The 18,081-nt window shown below is 36.8% G+C and overlaps 1 protein-coding gene across 1 annotated transcript; it reads right to left on the reverse strand.

The window, feature by feature from the left end:
* Positions 1-1,417: 1,417 nt before the first annotated feature.
* LOC311071295 (NACHT, LRR and PYD domains-containing protein 1 homolog) lies at positions 1,418-16,704 on the reverse strand. The gene is made up of 8 exons (XM_084095629.1): positions 16,513-16,704; positions 15,931-16,053; positions 13,383-13,467; positions 9,475-9,552; positions 7,375-8,285; positions 4,068-4,343; positions 3,844-3,901; positions 1,418-2,132 (listed from the first exon to the last, which is right to left on the reverse strand). Exons 1-7 carry the CDS (start codon positions 16,649-16,651, stop codon positions 3,861-3,863), a joined length of 1,653 nt encoding a protein of 550 aa, XP_083951755.1. The 5' UTR covers positions 16,652-16,704; the 3' UTR covers positions 1,418-2,132; positions 3,844-3,860.
* Positions 16,705-18,081: the final 1,377 nt, after the last annotated feature.

The following is an 18,081-nucleotide window of genomic DNA, read 5'->3' on the forward strand; positions in this document are numbered from 1 at the left end:
CCACCGTGATCACCTCCTCAGCCTGCTTCACCATGGCCGCCCGAAGGGAAGTCTCCGCCATGGCCGACCGAGGGGTGGTCTCCTACTCCGCCATGGCCCCCTGACCAGTCTGCTCCGCCATGGCCGTCTGGACCATCCTGGAGTCCGTCCATCTACACCCGGTCCACCTCCACGTCACGGACTCCAGGATGCCTACCCCCCCCACCCCCCCTCCCTCCCATGTTCTGTCACTTCATTATCTACATCTGCAAGAGAAAGAGAGATGTTATCATTCAGTGAAGCTTCCAATTATCTACTTCCTGTTTACTCACCTTTCACGCTGTGTCCGATCCATTCTGCTATTAAAATATCAAACTTACCATCTTGCCTGCTTCGTTTGTACGAAACCTCACACACACACACACACACACACACACACACATACATATATATATATATATATATATATATATATATATATATATATATATATATAGTAAAATACTTCTGCAGTCAGGAAAGCCAAATCAAGTTCTTATACCTGTCCTGACCTGAGCACAAGCTCTCATTCTAATCCTGAAAGTCTTATACTTTATATATAAAGTCTTAAATACCATATTTAAGTCTTTAAATTAATTTAACTTGTTAATATTACCTGTGTACTTAATTACTGTTTGTCTGATAAGTGCCCAATCTCTGAACAAAAAGGTTTCAATAAGTGCACCTGCTTGTGATAGCTGTAAATGTGAGCACAACACTAGCTCACGTCGTTTTCCAAAGACAGATATTGATTACAATCTTATAAAGTCTGTATCGTATACCTGCATTGATTGCTAACCTCCACTATAACTGATTTCCCCATACAAATGCTTTGATGTTAAAGCTAGAATGTCCACTAATGTGTTTATTTACAAAAAGGCATGAGTGGAGAAAAACAAGGCACTTTTATTTTTATCTAAATTTTCATAAAACTGCAATTTAAATATATTACTTCTATAGGTTATACAAAAAAAGGACAAAATAAATAGGCTGAATAAGCTGATCTATAGCATGTTAAATGGTGGTAGAACGGTACACCCCCCTAAGCTCACAGAAATGGTTAGACCCAAGTCTTCAGCAGCCAATGATACTGACCCGTTCAAACTGATGTGAAAACTAAAATGTGTTTTGATATCATTAGTAATGATAGTATGATCTCGGTATAACATCAGTCTTTAAATGCTGGATATTTAAAGTGTAACTGAAGTAATTTTGCAATGTTGAACCTCAGCACTGTTATTAGTTGACCAAAATTAGTTGTTTGAATTTAGTAGACTTTAAGTGCAATGGCAGGATATTTATATTAAGTACATAAATATGTAAATACATTTGTAGTATACTGTAGATTTAAAAATCTTGCTTTCCCCTGTTGGTTGATTTCATGGAAACAGACACCAGTGATTTTGCCAAGAGATCTCTTATTTATTTATTTATTTTATATAAGACACAGGAGGAAGAGACAATGGACCAAACAGATGTCTTCATTCAGCAGCCTTTCCATCTCTTCCTGATTTTCGGACAAAAGAGCTCAGTCTTTATACTACTGGACCAAGAAAAAAAACTACATCACCAGAGGAACATATGGTTTCCATTAATGTTGGAATGTATATCCTTATGCTATGCTTGTGGGAAACACTGCATATACATTTCAGTCTCAAAGTCTCTCCCACATTTTCACAAAATACAATGATTACAAATGATTATGAATGTATATAAAAAAGTATAAAACAGATAGGCTACATAATACTACTGATTATGAATATTAATCAAAAGTAATAATAATACTAAAAACAATATTAAATGATGAGATTTGAGTCTTCATATACTTAGCATAAAATGCCTATGCCGGCTACAAAAGAAGCGAATACTATAGAAAATAAACACAAGCAAACCATTGGGCCAGTTGTTCAAAGGTAAGCTGAACCAAATCTTGAAAATGGGTTGTTCAAAAGGGAAATAAGGAATTTCCCAATCACGGAATCCAATCCTAGTTTTAATCTGGATCAAACCTTCAGTTTGTGTTGTTCAAAACTTGTCAGTAGGATTTGGATAACTTTGATCCAAAAAAACAGGATTATCCTGATCCCAACAGGGGTTAGATTTCAAGGTGGATTCTAGGAAGAAAATGTAGTAAAACTTTAAAATTGGTCAAAAATACAACATTTGTATCATGTAATACACACACACATACTCATATTTTTATTTTGTTTTGATTAGCTTAACTGTTAAAGTAGGCTAATATATTAGACATTAGGCTACATATTAAGCCTTTCGGTAGCCTACTGTAAAGTAAAAAAGAGATTAAATAATCCCCAAACAGCTGTAAAAATCAAACAAAAATATTATATTTAATTCACATCTTTAATTCAAAGATCTTTGCAAGCAAAGAAGTATACTTATACTTTATACTTTACACTTTTAAAAGAAGTATACTAATAGCACACTTGAATAAACAAATTTTTCGTAAAGGAGGGGACAAAGTTAAGACCAAATCTAGCAAGTATTTGATGCAACTGAAACCTTTTTATATAAAAATAAGCAAATGTAAGCAGTGAATGAACAACTTTATATATTTAGGCTATTGAACTCTACCGTTGTAGCCTACTTATGTGTTGCACAAAAATATTTAGCCATTACTTGCAAATACTGTGGGTTTAAATTGTTTTAAACGTGTAAAACTGAGCATGCAGCATTAACCCACCGGAGCGCGCTGCTACGCCTCCCGCTGGTCTCACTCGCTTCCACTCTCCTCAGTCCTAGAACTGCAATTCCCATCACTCCCCTCTGCTCTCATTATTTTCCATCCCTGCCTGGTTTCACCTTCATCACTATCACCTGCGCACCATTATCTACCCTTAATAATGTGTTAATAAAATACTGCAGATGGATCCGACCGCCTCAGCCTCTACATCACAGGTAACAGGCTAATATAGCATTATATTTCACGTTCCTGGCAGCTAATTCATTACGATGACATAACATAGTGTGATGAAACGTACAGGTAATACAAAAACTAATTTATTAGCTGATATATAATTTATATGATTTGTGAATTTTATATATCTCTGGATGATGAAAACCACTCTCCCATCTCCCATCGTTCCACTCTCCTTCATAGCGTCATCAAGATTTGTCTTTGTTATTGTTTTGAAATGCGACCTCTGATGGCGAAAAAATTACATATTGTAGCTTTAACTGATATTTTTTTTAAAAAGAGACAGGGTTGTGTTTTATGTTATATTTAATTTTATTACAGCGAAGATAATCGGAGTACATATTGCCTATGTTTAATATTTTTAAAATGTAAACAAAGAAGCAGGGTTGTGTTTTATATTTTGTTTTGTCATAAATATACATTTGTTTTATTGTTGCCTTAAATATATATAACGAGATAACCGGAGTAGCAGAGCGAGCTGAGTGACATTATCAAGAACGCTGCTGTTCCATTCGCAGAATTACCGCACCTGCGTCCTCGAGAGTTCGTTCTGCTGAGTCGATCTTGGCAAGTCAGAACTACAGAAGGACGCGCGTCAGAACTTTGCGTACTTGAGAAATGCCCTTGGACACTGCAGGAAAGTGGACTGCGAAGTTGAGAACCCGTCTTAAGCCGGGTATAAACTACATGAAACCAATGTATCGCTGTTCCTTTCACACTACACAACTGTTTTGTATCATGAAGTTGCTGTGCTTTACACATTTCACGACTGATCGTTGACTGGGGGTCACACATCACACAATATTTCACTGGAAATAATCCCCATCAACTCTGTTTTGAGAATGCATGCGTGAGAAGTGATACAGGGAATGACGTTTATCATTATTTACCCTTGATCTGTTTTGAATCAGCAAGTGGAAGAAGCCTTCATGTTGCCCTCAGTCTGAGCTGTGAGAGAAAGATGAAACGTCAGATTACACAAACACATCAGCTGAGCAAAGAGAAACGTTTGAGTTTAACAATGACTTCATTTTTCACATTGAATCCATCACAGCACTAAACAATCACTCCTTACAATGAAAGAAAACATTTAAATGTAATGTTTAAACATTACCTTGCTTGTGTTTGTTCTCTAGCTGTTTGGCCAGATTATTCTGTTTCATCTTCCTCAGGATCTTCACTGTGATCTTCACAGCTTCTTCTGGTCCTGAACGTGCCACCATCGTGTCCACTGTTTTTAAGACATCTGCCTTCTCCATTTCAGACTTTGGAATACCCTCATGTTTCCTCAAGTACCACTGAAAGCGCTTCAGTCCATATTCTCCTAGATCCATCAGTGACTCCAAGAGCAGCTCTTCAAGAGACAGCATATTCCTTTGCTGATTCGCTTCTGCAGGACAAAAAGAAAAAGATCTTCAGTATTTTTCACTCTAAACAGATGATTCGAAGTATTCAAATGTTAGGGTTAGATCAGGTCTCGTCTCTTAGAGGAATCTCATCCAAACTCTTCTCAAACAGTCAGTGATTTTTCAGCGAGTCACACACAAAGCAGGAACAAAGATTTAAATAAAAAGTTTTTTACAAGTAGTACAATTAGTAGTCAGAGATGCAAAAACGTTATATGCTGCAATGAAAGGACTGAATAAGTCAAGTCACCTTTATTTATATAGCGCTTTTTACAATACAGATTGTATCAAAGCAGCTTTTCAGTGATAACATGAAAATAATGCAACAAAGTTTTTTTCTAGAAGAAAATTGCATCATCGTCCACCTTGTTGATCATCGTCCACCTTAAGTTGTTGAATAGTAAATGTCCCCAACTAAGCAAGCCAAAAGCCAAGGCAACAGATAAATGACACATTTACATGATCTAAATGAATTATTTGAGCTAAATAATGTAGTAAAATTATTGTGTGTGTGATTAATGCAAAGATAGATAGTCACTGGAGTTGTGTAAATCTGCCATGCTTTGAAGAAAAATCAGTATTTATTAATATAGTAGATGTAGATATATTTTAGCTCCTCCTATGAACTTTATATAACTATATATGAACTTGCCATAGCACATTAATTGTAATATCCATTTTACAACAGTACGCAAGCCAACGTTTTACCACCTCCCTACAAAAAGGAATCAAATTAGTAAATTAAGTTGCATAGAACTACTCAAAAAATGATGTGTCGACGTAATCGGTTACATCAATTATGAAAAAACTTAAATTTGTGTGGAATGCGCCAAAGCGGTACACTGTTTACATTCATCCCTAATCCCGTCATATTTCACACAAAACAAGACTCACCAGAGCAGATGCTAAAGGGTTGTATGGCAACACAACTTAATAAAGTTGTGTATAATAATTGATTATCAGAATAATTATTTGCTGCAGCCCTAGTAGAAACTATGGTGGCCCAGTAGTGCACGACACAACTAAAATGTAAACAACACAATGGAAATGATCTCTTTCTCAGCCACTATAGTGGGTAAATTCCTAAAGTTAAGGAATTTATACCAGAGGTAATGATGGTCGAATGAAATCCAAATTTTGGATATTTACTGTAGAACCCTTAAAAAAAAAAAAAAAGAAACATTAGCCAATTCATTTATATATCTAAGCAAATTTAAAGTTTAATTATAAAGCCTGGTACAGTAAAAGCTGTTTAGATTAATTAATATTGTTAAACCATTACCTCTAGTACGGAGCCCAAATTTGACCTTTAAAGCATCATTTACGTGGCCAGGAGAAAGAGCCTTGTGAAAGGAATTCAACAGTAATAATGTGTGCATGTTCTAATCATAATAATAAAATGTCAAGTTCAAGGGTCCAAAAAAAAAAAAAAACGTTCAGAAACGACACATTGAAATGAGCTGGTTGGGCAACAGATAGCTCTATTGGCCCACATGGGAAATTCAAGGGTTCATAAAAAATATATTGGTGTAGTAAAAACTGCTCAAAATTACCACTGGTATAAAGTTTGCATGTTTAGCTTTAATGCATTTATAGAAACAGCACCATGAAATGGCCTGATGTGCAATAGAATGATAATGTATTGCTTCATAGAAACTTCAAAGGTTCATAAAAATATATTGGATATCAAAATTTGGATTTTGTTAGATCATTAGAACCCTGCATCGTTAGACTGCATTAAAACCCTCGGCTCATTCAACTCTAACACCGCTTGGTTAAAAAAAAAGACTGTACATACAGTATATATGTTTTGTCCTCTGTTACTTTTGTTCTTTGATAATCATTAATGACAGACATCACAGCAACTGGTTTATTAGGCTACTGTGATTTTAAGATCTGCCGCTGCCGAACATTACGCGGATCTGACACACATCTAATTTTCTCACAACTCTTTAAGTTCATTTAAGACATTATTTAACTCATTTAAGACTGCTCTTATGAGAATAGTCGACAAATCGGGCATTTTGTCATAATTCTGTGTGTTATTATTTGTTCAAGCGCAAGAGAACTCGATTCTGGCGTGCTGTCTGTGTAATGCCTTTGCAGGATGGATGATTTTCAGATCATTTTGAAGCAAAAACTCTAGTTGACAACATCCATTAGTCAAAAGTCTTGAGGACGCATATTTAGTATGCGTTTTGTGCCAATATTTCAGAAACTTAAATTTAAATTTTTTCAATAACCATGCATAAACATTATTCTCTCAAAAATAAACATGAACATACATGTTGCTCACATATTATGGTAGTCCTGTTTGTGCTAAATAGAGTGAATTTACACCTTTGCCATTGATATGTTTATAAGCAACTGAAAAAAGCACAAATGTCAGGGCATGTCAGAACATCTCAAGGACCCCAAAAACACCCCAGACCCCAGAAGGTTAAGTAAAGGTAACTAAACAGTCTTAGTTAGAACAACTGTTGGATTTTACAATGGTAATTCACCAATAAGTAAGACAAATATAATTAGACCTGGATACAAAATCACTTTACCTGCAGACAGTTTACTTTGCATTGCAAAAAACTACTTAAATATATAAAATATTTATGAAATTTCTTTGCAATGTTATTAGAAATTAATATCTTGAAAGATATTAATATCTTTTAATACATTGTCATTTCTGTTTTAGAGCAGCTTTATATATATATATATATATATATATATATATATATTCACCTTCAGCTCATAGTTTAGAATTGTAAAGATGTTCTAAAATGTAAAGCTCCTCTTTCTGAAGAATTGTGATTAATTTAGCTTTCACAGTGTCACTATACATACGTATGATATCAGATCTTTCTCACGCTCTCCTGACTGGCTAAACTGTCATGTGTGATTTCTGAATATTGTTCCTCATGTATTAGTTTCTGCTGACAGAGTTTATCTGCAATGATCCAAACAATTTTAACCCCCTGAATGAGATCTGGCCAATGCTTATCAAAAAAAAAAGTGATTTACCTTCCTCACTATTCATACACGGCTTGTCTTTCTTAGGACGAATCAAATCAAGTTCATCTTTCTCAATCATTGTGGTCCAGACCTCCTTATCCTCTTCTCTGATAAGAGTCATTCGAAGATCATTCTCCAGACGAGTCTTGATCTTGAAGTAGTTTGGGGGAGTTTCTCTTGTGAGTGTGATCCCTTCTTTGGGATCGATAGTGGAGGCACCAGGAACCTTAAGAATGTGTGGCGTGTTCATCCGAATTGGCCTGCCAGGTCTGGGATGCTGTATTGGGTAATTTGACTTTTCTTTCTTCTCAACCTTTTCTTTTGCACATTCATCAAATGGAAACAAGTAGAGATGTAGAATGCGAGGATCTTTAGAACACATGTAGAGAAGAAGATCACAGTGTTCATACCATCCCATTATCCAACTTATAATTAATGTTTTCAGAGAGAAGGATGGTTGGACAATCTTAGCATGGAATCGGGTCAACTGCACAGGTTCTGTGGTTATTCCCTCGTCTTTTACGGTGAGGACTTTCACAGCATCTTTGAGAGAGGGGTCAGACTCTCCTAAACAGGCGTAATGGGGCAGATGAACTTCCTCCAGTTTCCCTGAGATCACCGTCACGTCAATCACTGGACCGATCCGGTTGCACTGCAGCCTCTCCAGCTCTGCGTTGAGGAAGAGTCCGTCTACGGTACGGTACTGAAGGGTGACGACACAGTCACAGACCCATCGCATTCTGGTCCTGACACACTCGTAACGGCCTGGGTCAGTGCTGACCCTGAACTTTGACCCTCCTTCATCTGTACAGGCCGACGGCTCAATCTGAAGCCACTGATCAGAATCAGCTATATGGACACAAGACTGACAGTTCAGCAGCGGGTGAATATCGAGCCCAGAAGGTTTGGGCTGAGAGAACCTGTGAAGAACCAGAAGAAGGCAGAAGCAAAGAGTGAGTTTTTATGCACAACAAAATGAATTGTTGAATAAACTAATAAATAAAACTTGCCGGTGACTAACTACGTTAGTTAGCATATTCTAACAATGAAAAACACTAAATTGTTTATTAATCTCAGTTAATATAATTTTCAATGTTTATTAATACATTATTAAAATCAAAAGTTGTATCTGTCAATATTATTTAATGGACCTGAACTAACATGAACTAACAATGAACAGTTGACTAACTAACGTTAACAAATACAGTTAATGCATTAACGAATGTTAACTAATGGGACCATTATTGTAAAGTATTACCAAAAATTCAAAACCAACAACATACAAACACTTTACTATAAAAACTATTTGACAGGCAGTTTGACAGAGAGAAAATATAAAGCTAGTATATAATGCTGCGACTGACACCTGTGATGTCACTCACTATTTACAAATAATCAAATATAACAAACAAATATATACCATAATTAAGAGTTTAATTCACACATAATTGTCCAGTTATGTTTATGTTTAACTAGCCAACATGAACTCTATATTCTCCATCAATAAGCTCAAGCTGAATAATGTGTCAAGTCTTCTATAAATCAGTGTTTTTAACTGTGGATATTTTCACAGAGGTGGACAGATAAAGACCATCAGCAGTCTGGGGTGGACAGAAATGTGCATTATCAAACATAATAAATGAGTTTGACTATAAAGAACTGGACTGTTTTACTGCTTACAACACAACTGTCTACAGTTAATTGTGCTTGATTGTAATTGAGGGAGTGCTGGAATAGATCAAGTAATACTGAGTGAATTATTCCTCGTCTGCAGGAATATTAATAGAAAAGAAGATAACACTACAGCTAGAAAATTACAGAAAATTCATAGCAAATTACAGTTTAGAGATCGTGTGTGATCAGGAGCTTTAGAGAAATACCAGTAAATCAGTCTTAAGCCCTATTCACAGAGACCTCACAACTCTGAAACTGAAAGAAAAAATTGATTTAGTTTAAAATTAATAATGTGTTTATAGTCTCTGCACAGGAGAGACAGCACAAACCCAATATGGTGCATCTCTAGTGTTTAGTGATGTATGAAGAACAGAGGATTGAACTGTTATTCAGTCTGGAGAAATCCTTCACTAAGACACAGTATATTTCACTCACCCGGCTGTGTGTGTATCACTGATGTTACTCTCAGGACGCTGTTTAATGTCACACAGATGATCTCCACAATGATCCACACTATAAAACACAAACATGATTCATATTCATTTCTAAATGAAACACGAGAAACACACACACTCGCACACACAAACACACACACGGGGGACGGAGTGTGGGGAGTGAATTTCGACCAAACTCGGGACTCCAATGTGAGGATGCACAAGATCTGATTTTTTTTTTTTTTTTTCATAATTTGGAAGTGGATAATTTCTTCACAAACAGCTCATTATGACTCATTTCATTTATTAAGACAAACCTAGTAAAAACGAATGCAGTATACACTGACTTGGCAGCTCTGTGAAATGTAATACAACAGTGCCACCTACTGTCTAAATGCATTAACATTAAAAGTGTGAGGTGAAACTCTTTTGCATAGACATAGGTAAATGGGTTTGTCAATTAGCCTAAAATAAAAAAAATCAGATCTTCTGCATCCTCACATTGGAGTCCCGAGTTCATGTACAAAGTTTGGTTTTGATACGTGACAGCGTTCCTGAGATATGGACGACTTCCTGTTTGGCGACTACGCCGCTGATTTCGTTTGGCTGTGACGGGCAAACGCTTCCGAAAATCAAAAATCCTTCTAGTAACTTTTGTGAGGCTTGGTCCAAGGATCATGTACGTCCAGTTTCGTGAAGTTCGGACTAAATTTGTGACCTGTGAAACTTTAGTTTAGCTTTCTGTTCAATCCAATATTGCGGACAAACGACATGGACTCGTGATGTCATCTTCGCGAGCAACTTACACCGGTACTGACCGGACGTTTTAAAGTTGGAACGGTGTCTCTGTCTCAAAGGGCCAAGGCGCAGGAGCTGGCCAAAGCCAGTTGTCATATTTTTTTTGAAGCCTAATGTTAAAAACTTGATAGCTTTCAATTACACTGTAATGTTGAATGGCTATAATTAATGTTTAAAATTAGGGGGGAGAAATCATTTTTATCCAGATATCAATAGCTGTATTAGTATCAGTGAGACAGGCCTTTATGATGTCTTTACATTCATTTGTAGATTAACTGTGAAATGATTACATTATAAAATATATAAACCTAAACAAATGTAAGTGTTTTAATTGCGGAGAAAACCTTTGATTAAATTAAGTTTATATATATATATATATATATGTACATACATACATAATATCCGTGGTTAGTCATGGGTCGTGTATGGCATTAAAAATAAAAAAAATGGCATTAAAAAGGCATTAAATTTAAATTGAAGATCCCTGCAGAAACCCTGTCAGCTGTTTGGGCTGAGCATTCAATGTTGTTACGCTGCAAGCTGATCAGTTGGTTCGTTGCTGCCGCGCTCTATCACTCGCACACCATAAAGAGCAAAATGGTTTTTAATGTTTCAATTTCGTGATTAAAATGACATAATTTGGAAGCGGATAATTTCTTCACAAACAGCTCATTATGACTCAATGTTAGAATGCTGCACCTACACTCGATAGTGTGAATAAGATCAGCGCAACGCAGACCACTGCATTGACAGCGTGAAACATATGACCTGTCTACGGCCAGGGCTCAGCGGAAGACAGACAATGACGGTCCAGCGCTGATTGAGGAATTAAATTCAAAAATAAAAGACAGTTTTACATCTTTTTTCTCGCATCTGTGAATTTATTTTTGAATCATTTGCTCTGAGATGAAGCGAATATATTTGTGCGGTAATTTCTCACACTATAAAAGCTAACCTTAAGGGAATGGTTTAAATTATGCGCAATCCCCACATTCCCGCACCGAAAGTCAAGCCCTGAAATGGCAGCGGGATGTGTAACTCTAGCATATGGCGCATATGTCATATAAAGTAAGGCAAGGCCAAACAGCGTTATCCATGTTGTTGCGATTGCATCGCTAGGGTAAGCTAATAGTGAAACTGATAGTGTTTTTCATTTAATTACAATATGAGGACTGACGGTAGGCTATAAAAATCAGCGTTTCTGTGTAGGTGATGACAACCATCTTGACAGCAGCAATCAAAGCATCGCTAATTACGGTAGACCTTAATTTGAGATAGTAAATTTGTTCCTAATCAAAGGGAACACTCAACCACAGAACAGCTGGGCGAGTTTTGTATTGGCTTATTGGATACAGTAAATGAAGACTTCTAAATATCAACTTCTTTTCAATAGGCTACTATTTCATCACCCAACACACGCTCGATGGTGTTTTAAGCCCCCAATGGCTCCTTAGAGGCAGCTAACCCTACCCTCAACCTTAAACCTACCCATCCCCTCGCTGCCTGGAAGGCGCCGTTGGGGGCTTAAAACACCAAGTGCCCCAACACACTCCCACTCTCTGCTGTATATTCATAACCAAATATTTCAAAACCAACAACCAAGCCACATAAACAATGCCATTGGCACTAGTCTACATTGCAGACATGTCTCTTAATGCACATAACTTTTCACCTTTTTGCACAATCTTGAAAAAAGTACTATTGTTGAAATTCTCAGATCAAGCAAACTTCAACACACCCTTACCCACTTCCTGCTCATGTTAGTGCACTGCACCCGAGCAAGTTTCCTCCGAAAATGCATTCTAGCTGATTTAGCAGCTGCTTTTATTCAGAGTAACGAATGATGAACAGCATCAGCTGATCTTAAAGAGTCGATAAACATTGTAGTACCCATTTTGTAAAAATGAAATTTGTCACTGGTGTCTCTTTTTCTTATGGGTGACACCAGTGACACCAGTGACTCACATTTATAGATAAACTTTATTCAAAGCTATTCATTTAGATTGTATGCCAAATGTAACAATTTAATCTCATCTACTTAATTATAGTTGAAGAATAATGATATTTGGTCTTACGCATGTCATTGGTGATTCATTGTGTCACTGGTGTTACTGTCTTTTCTGTCACATTAAATAAAAGGACACATGTGATATGATAATACTTTAACATCCATTTAATTCTACTATATTCAAAAGTTAAGATTTAAAGGACTGCATCATTACTTGATTTTAACAGGTTTTTCAAATATTTTCATTGTTATAGCAAACACATGGTAGCGCAGATGAACTAACATCATTCAAGCACACTTTTAACAAACCTGATTAAAATAAATAAAACATAATCTCCTATTTGTTGCACTATTATTATTTTCTGTAACTCTGACTACATGTGCTGAAAAATAAATTCATAAAAACTTTTAATATTACCAAAGAAGTAAGGCAACATAAGCGTCAAAATGATAGGCCTACATGCAGTCTTTAAATAGATGTAATTTTTGTGTATTCATAAAGTCAAAGGGTGTTGTAATAATGTGTTCTAAGTTTAAATGTTAATCTTCAAAGTTCTGATATTCAAAAATTGTCAGATTTGTGGTGTCATTGTTTGGGTTTGATCTTTCTTTCACATGTTCTCCTAGAACAACAGGATGGGGGACAGCTCCCCAGAAAGAGGGCGATTTAGCTTATCAGAGCAATCACTGGATAAGAGTAGCTTATATCAAATGTAACTTCCTGGCTCTTTTGTTTTGATTCCCTGACTTTTTTAATCTCTCCCACAGACATTATGGACTCTGCAACGCCATCTGAAAACCAAATTTATGGCAGATCTATTCATGTTCATAATTTCATCATTCTGCGGACATTATCCTGCTATAATAAAAACACCCCCCGAAAAACATTCACTTCCTTGTCACACCAAGCAGAATGTCATAAACACACATCCATATCCCCCCCCCCCCTCCCTCCTGTCAAAGGTCATAAAACCCCCATATATGGACATCCAGTCATAAATTATGTCATGAAACCATAAATCATTTTTGACAATCTAACCCTCATATCAACTACTACCAAGGCTTAGTTCCGCATCGCAACTAAATTATCCATAGATTGAGACCTGGTAATTCCTTTATCTCCATCTTCAGGTTTTATGGGCCATTGAAATACTGGTAGAGAAAGTGGAAGTGGACCTAGGACAGCTGCTGTGGAACAGAACAACAAAACATCCGTCAGAAACTGAATAATATCGTGTCATGAATCTGTCGATCTCTACCTTTAACTTTAATTGTATGAAGGATCAATAATTCAACACTATTCAATAGTTTTACACTCATCATAATAAAGTTTACATGTATATTATGTAGAGGATGTGTGGGATAATTGTTCATTTCTGTGCATTGTTGTATAGACACAAACTGTGAAGTTTTCATCACAAACTAAACTTGTGCACTTTTCCACTGTTAATGTTCATAAGAAGAGAAATGTCAATCATACAGCATCATAGAGAGCATGTTATTACACTATATGTGTTCATCAGTCAGAGGAACTCAACAATAACACAATTATGAAGAATAAAACAACAGTAAAAATGCAAATAAATCAAAGTTTTGACCAGCATTCAGTAAATCACATGTACAGTAAAGCATATGATGATAACGGCCTGATTTACAGTCACCATAAACACTCAGTTCAACAAAGAAATAAGAATATTTTACTGACGTTCCCATTAAGATATGAACATATTATTTATGAATGTTCTCTAAAGTTTTAAAACATCCAGTTTTTTTATGTTTTTCATGTTTATGTGAAGTTCAGCAAAACAAAATAGAACGTTCCATATTATCATTTTACAAACATTATGGGAACGTTACTTATGAATGTTGAACATTTTGAAACAAGTAACATTTAAAAAACACCAGAAAACTTTGATCATAAACTGACACTTGACTGCTGTTCCTCTGTGGGGTTTAATCGTGTAACAGATATTAATAATGACAGAAAATAATACAATATACATTCAGTTTAAGAGCAGAATTCACTGAAGAATTACTAATATAAAATCACTGCTATAGAGAAAACAAGAGTTTGTCTTCAGTGACGACACGAAGAGTCAGATTAAAGATAATAAACGAACACTGTTTTTACCTCTTACAGTTATAAGAAAGAACATCTACTTCTGTATTTATACCCGCGCCGCGGAGTGTGAGACGCAGCGGAGTGTGAGATGCAGATCTGTGCATTGGCTCGTTCTAAAGATGCTCGATGGTGGCTTAGAGATTTTAGATTTTTTTTTATATTAACAATACTTTTAAACTTAATTGGTTAAGAAACTGTCTCATTATGATTCTTTTTTCCTCCTTTTCAAAAAGCTTGGAGGCTTATCTTTTCTACTGAGATGTAACTACCTGCCTGGGAAATAACCAATTAAACTATCCACATTTTACCAGCAAGTGTAATTAGCTTGGAAAACTGGTTTCTATCAAAATTTTTCTCCACACAAAATGCTTTTCCTGAGATGTTGGTTTATGAAATACAATTTGAAAAGTAGTCCGATTTAAATTATAATTACAATATATTATCATATTTCCATAAGAGTGCTACATTTGATCACTAAATTAATGTCAGACATTTTTAAAGACCAAGGAGAAGTTGTTTTCATGGTGAAACCTCCAAACATTTGGTATCTCTGAAAAGCCCTGAATGTGCTCTTCACAGGACACCCAGGTGTGACATGTGACATGAGTGATGTCAGAGAAATTCACTAAAATATAATGTCCACTACAGTAGACCGAAGTCTATTCCTGGGTCCCAGGAGGCTAGAGGGAAATTCTTTGGAATGCACAAATCGCTGATATTCATTGGAAAGAGGCATGGCTAAATCCAAATCAATTTTGTATGCTGAATAAAGTTAAAGAGGTACATTTTAAAATACTTCACAACATATACCCATATAAAGCTTTGATATCAAAATTCATGGACATTGACTACAAATGTTTTTTTTGTTGTTTTCTTTTTTGTACTGTACACGAGGAAGACTTGGCTCATTTGTTTTACAACTGTGATTTATCTTTAGAATTTTGGTCTGATGTTAGTTCTTTTCTTTTTGCCCCAAGAAAGGTGAATTATAAATTATCTCTAAAAGATGTTATATGTTCTTTCACACACAGACACAGAATGGTTGAATATGTGGTGAACTTCTACATTTTGCATGGTAAATATTACATCCATTAACAAAAATTTACAGAATGCATACCTAAATGTAATTTATTCTTAATAGAGATGGAATCGCTGAAGAAGTCATTAAAGTTAATTAAAAATAAAAATAATTAAATTTTGTTAAACTTTATGGAGGAATTCTTTATATTGTAATGTCCCCACCAAATTCTATGAATCTTGAATGTGTCAATAAGATAAAGGAATAATTTTTTTTTTTTACCATTCCAGATTAGTTTGTTTTTCCGTTTTCTCTTTCTTGTTGTTGTTTCTTTTGTTTGACTTGCTAATTTTTTTAAGGATATGTGATATCTGTCCTGTGAAGCATTCTTGTTGTAAGCTGAAATCAGTGATTTGATTCGTTTCAATAAAAAATAAAAACAAAAACGGTGTGGTATCTCTCTTAATTTAAACAATGAAACCAATATGCATTTTTCAGTCATAGGGCCTACCTCCTCCACCATCCATTCTCATCACAAATATAAGAGTGCTTGCATGTGTGATCTTATAAAACCCCAGTGTTTTCTCATCCTCCAGTTGCTTTGTTCCAAAAGTCACTCGTAATTTGTCTGGTTCTAGCAGAAAGAGAAAAACACACTGATGTTACAATGTGACTGTATATGAGCATTACACAGTTGAGTGATTAAGCTTGTGTACAGCTTTTGTCTGCTGTTTATAAACACATTGCTGAATTGAAACACACATAAGAGATAAATCATCTTATTTCTGCCCTTCCGAACATGCATAGGACATATATATATATATACCATAATACATAATGATAATCATAATAATTTGTCAAAAAAAAATTCTTTGATTTCTTGTGTGTGCAAACAAATGTTGGGAAATGTTCACAAATATACAGAAAATGCAGGAAAGCCTCAGCAGAAACCCATTAACAACCATCACAAAACACGGTGTAGGACTATATATAAATATATATAAAGGACTATAAGTATATATAAAAAATTACATTTATATGATCTCATATTTTCTACTCAGTGTTAAACTTTAGCAATAAATCTTTATCTTACCTGGTGCCCCTGGATTTTCCAATTTGAATTTTTCTTTTATCTCTTTAATTGTGGTTTTATTGAAGTCTTCATTTGAAGTTGCCACAGTTAATATTGTTTCTTTATTATCGTTAAAGCGTATAAAAATCTGATAAGCCATCCTGTCTCCAGTTGCAGTTTTGCTAGCATGCAGCGATGTGCTGGTGTGCTGAAATAAAAGCTGTTCACAGTTTTGCCTTCACTTTTAGTCACACGTTCGTCAGGGGTGTTGCTGTAACATTTTCTCACATATAGCACATATAGAGTTGCCTGCAGTCTCTGGATTACAGCGGTCTTCTCACAATATCTATGCAAACACTATCCTAAGTACTTTGCAGGTTTTATGTGCAGATTATGTGTTTTATCATTGTTTAATACTGGAACATGATTTAAGATTCCTCTCTGAATTCAGTGTGACAAAAGCAAAAAAAAAATTTCATATTTAAATGTATTGACATGAGAATGGGGTCCGGCCGGGCTCAGCCTGAAGGAGCGACGTGGGGCCACCCTCCCGTGGATCCCAATCCCTGGACGCGGAATCTAGCTCTAGGGACATGGAACGTCACCTCTCTGGCGGGGAAGGAGCCTGAGATTGTGCGTGAGGTTCAGAGATTCCGACTAGAGATAGTTGGGATCACCTCTACGCACGGCTTGGGCTCTGGAACCACACTGAGAGGATGGACTCTTCACCACTCTGGAGTTGCCCATGGTGAGAGGCGGCAGGCTGGTGTGGGTTTGCTTATAGCCCCCCAGCTCAGCCACCATGTGTTGGAGTTCACCCCGGTGAACGAGAGGGTCGCTTCCCTGCGCCTTCGGGTCGGGGATAGGTCTCTCACTGTTGTGTGTGCCTACGGGCCAAACGGCAGTGCAGAGTACCCGGCCTTCTTGGAGTCTCTGGGAGGGGTGCTGGAAAGTGCTCCGACTGGGGACTCCGTCGTTCTACTGGGGGACTTCAACGCCCACGTGGGCAGCGACAGTGACACCTGGAGGGGAGTGATTGGGAGGAACGGCCCCCCTGATCTGAACCCGAGTGGTGTTCTGTTATTGGACTTCTGTGCTAGCATCTTGTGGAGGGTGCTCTGGGAGTATGGGGTTCGGGGCCCTTTGCTAAGGGCTATCCGGTCCCTGTACGACCAGAGCAGGAGCTTGGTTTGCATTGCCGGCAGTAAGTCAGACTTGTTCCCGGTGCATGTTGGACTCCGGCAGGGCTGCCTTTTGTTGCCGGTTCAACTGCCTCAAGTGGAGAGTTCCTGCCTCAAGTGGAGGAGTTTAAGTATCTTGGGGTCTTGTTCACGAGTGAGGGAAGGATGGAACGGGAGATTGACAGACAGATCGGTGCAGCTTCTGCAGTAATGCGGCCGATGTATTGGTCTGTCGTGGTGAAGAAGGAGCTGAGCCGCAAGGCAAAGCTTTAGATTTACCGTTCAATCTACGTTCCTACTCTCACCTATGGTCATGAGCTGTGGGTAATGACCGAAAGGACAAGATCCCGGATACAGGCGGCCGAAATGAGCTTCCTCCGCAGGGTGGCTGGGCGATCCCTTAGAGATA

Source organism: Abramis brama, assembly GCF_963993115.1.
Source record: "Abramis brama genome assembly, chromosome: 20".
Lineage (NCBI taxonomy): Eukaryota > Metazoa > Chordata > Actinopteri > Cypriniformes > Leuciscidae > Abramis > Abramis brama.

Excerpts from the sequence above, each read along its gene's own strand:
- LOC311071295 (XM_084095629.1), bottom strand. The coding sequence starts at position 16,651 with ATGGCTTATCAGATTTTTATACGCTTTAACGATAATAAAGAAACAATA. Across the intron at positions 13,468-15,930 it reads GAGAATGGATGGTGGAGGAG|CAGCTGTCCTAGGTCCACTT; the intron begins GTAGGCCCTATG and ends TCTGTTCCACAG. Across the intron at positions 3,902-4,067 it reads AGAGAACAAACACAAGCAAG|CTCAGACTGAGGGCAACATG; the intron begins GTAATGTTTAAA and ends TTTCTCTCACAG.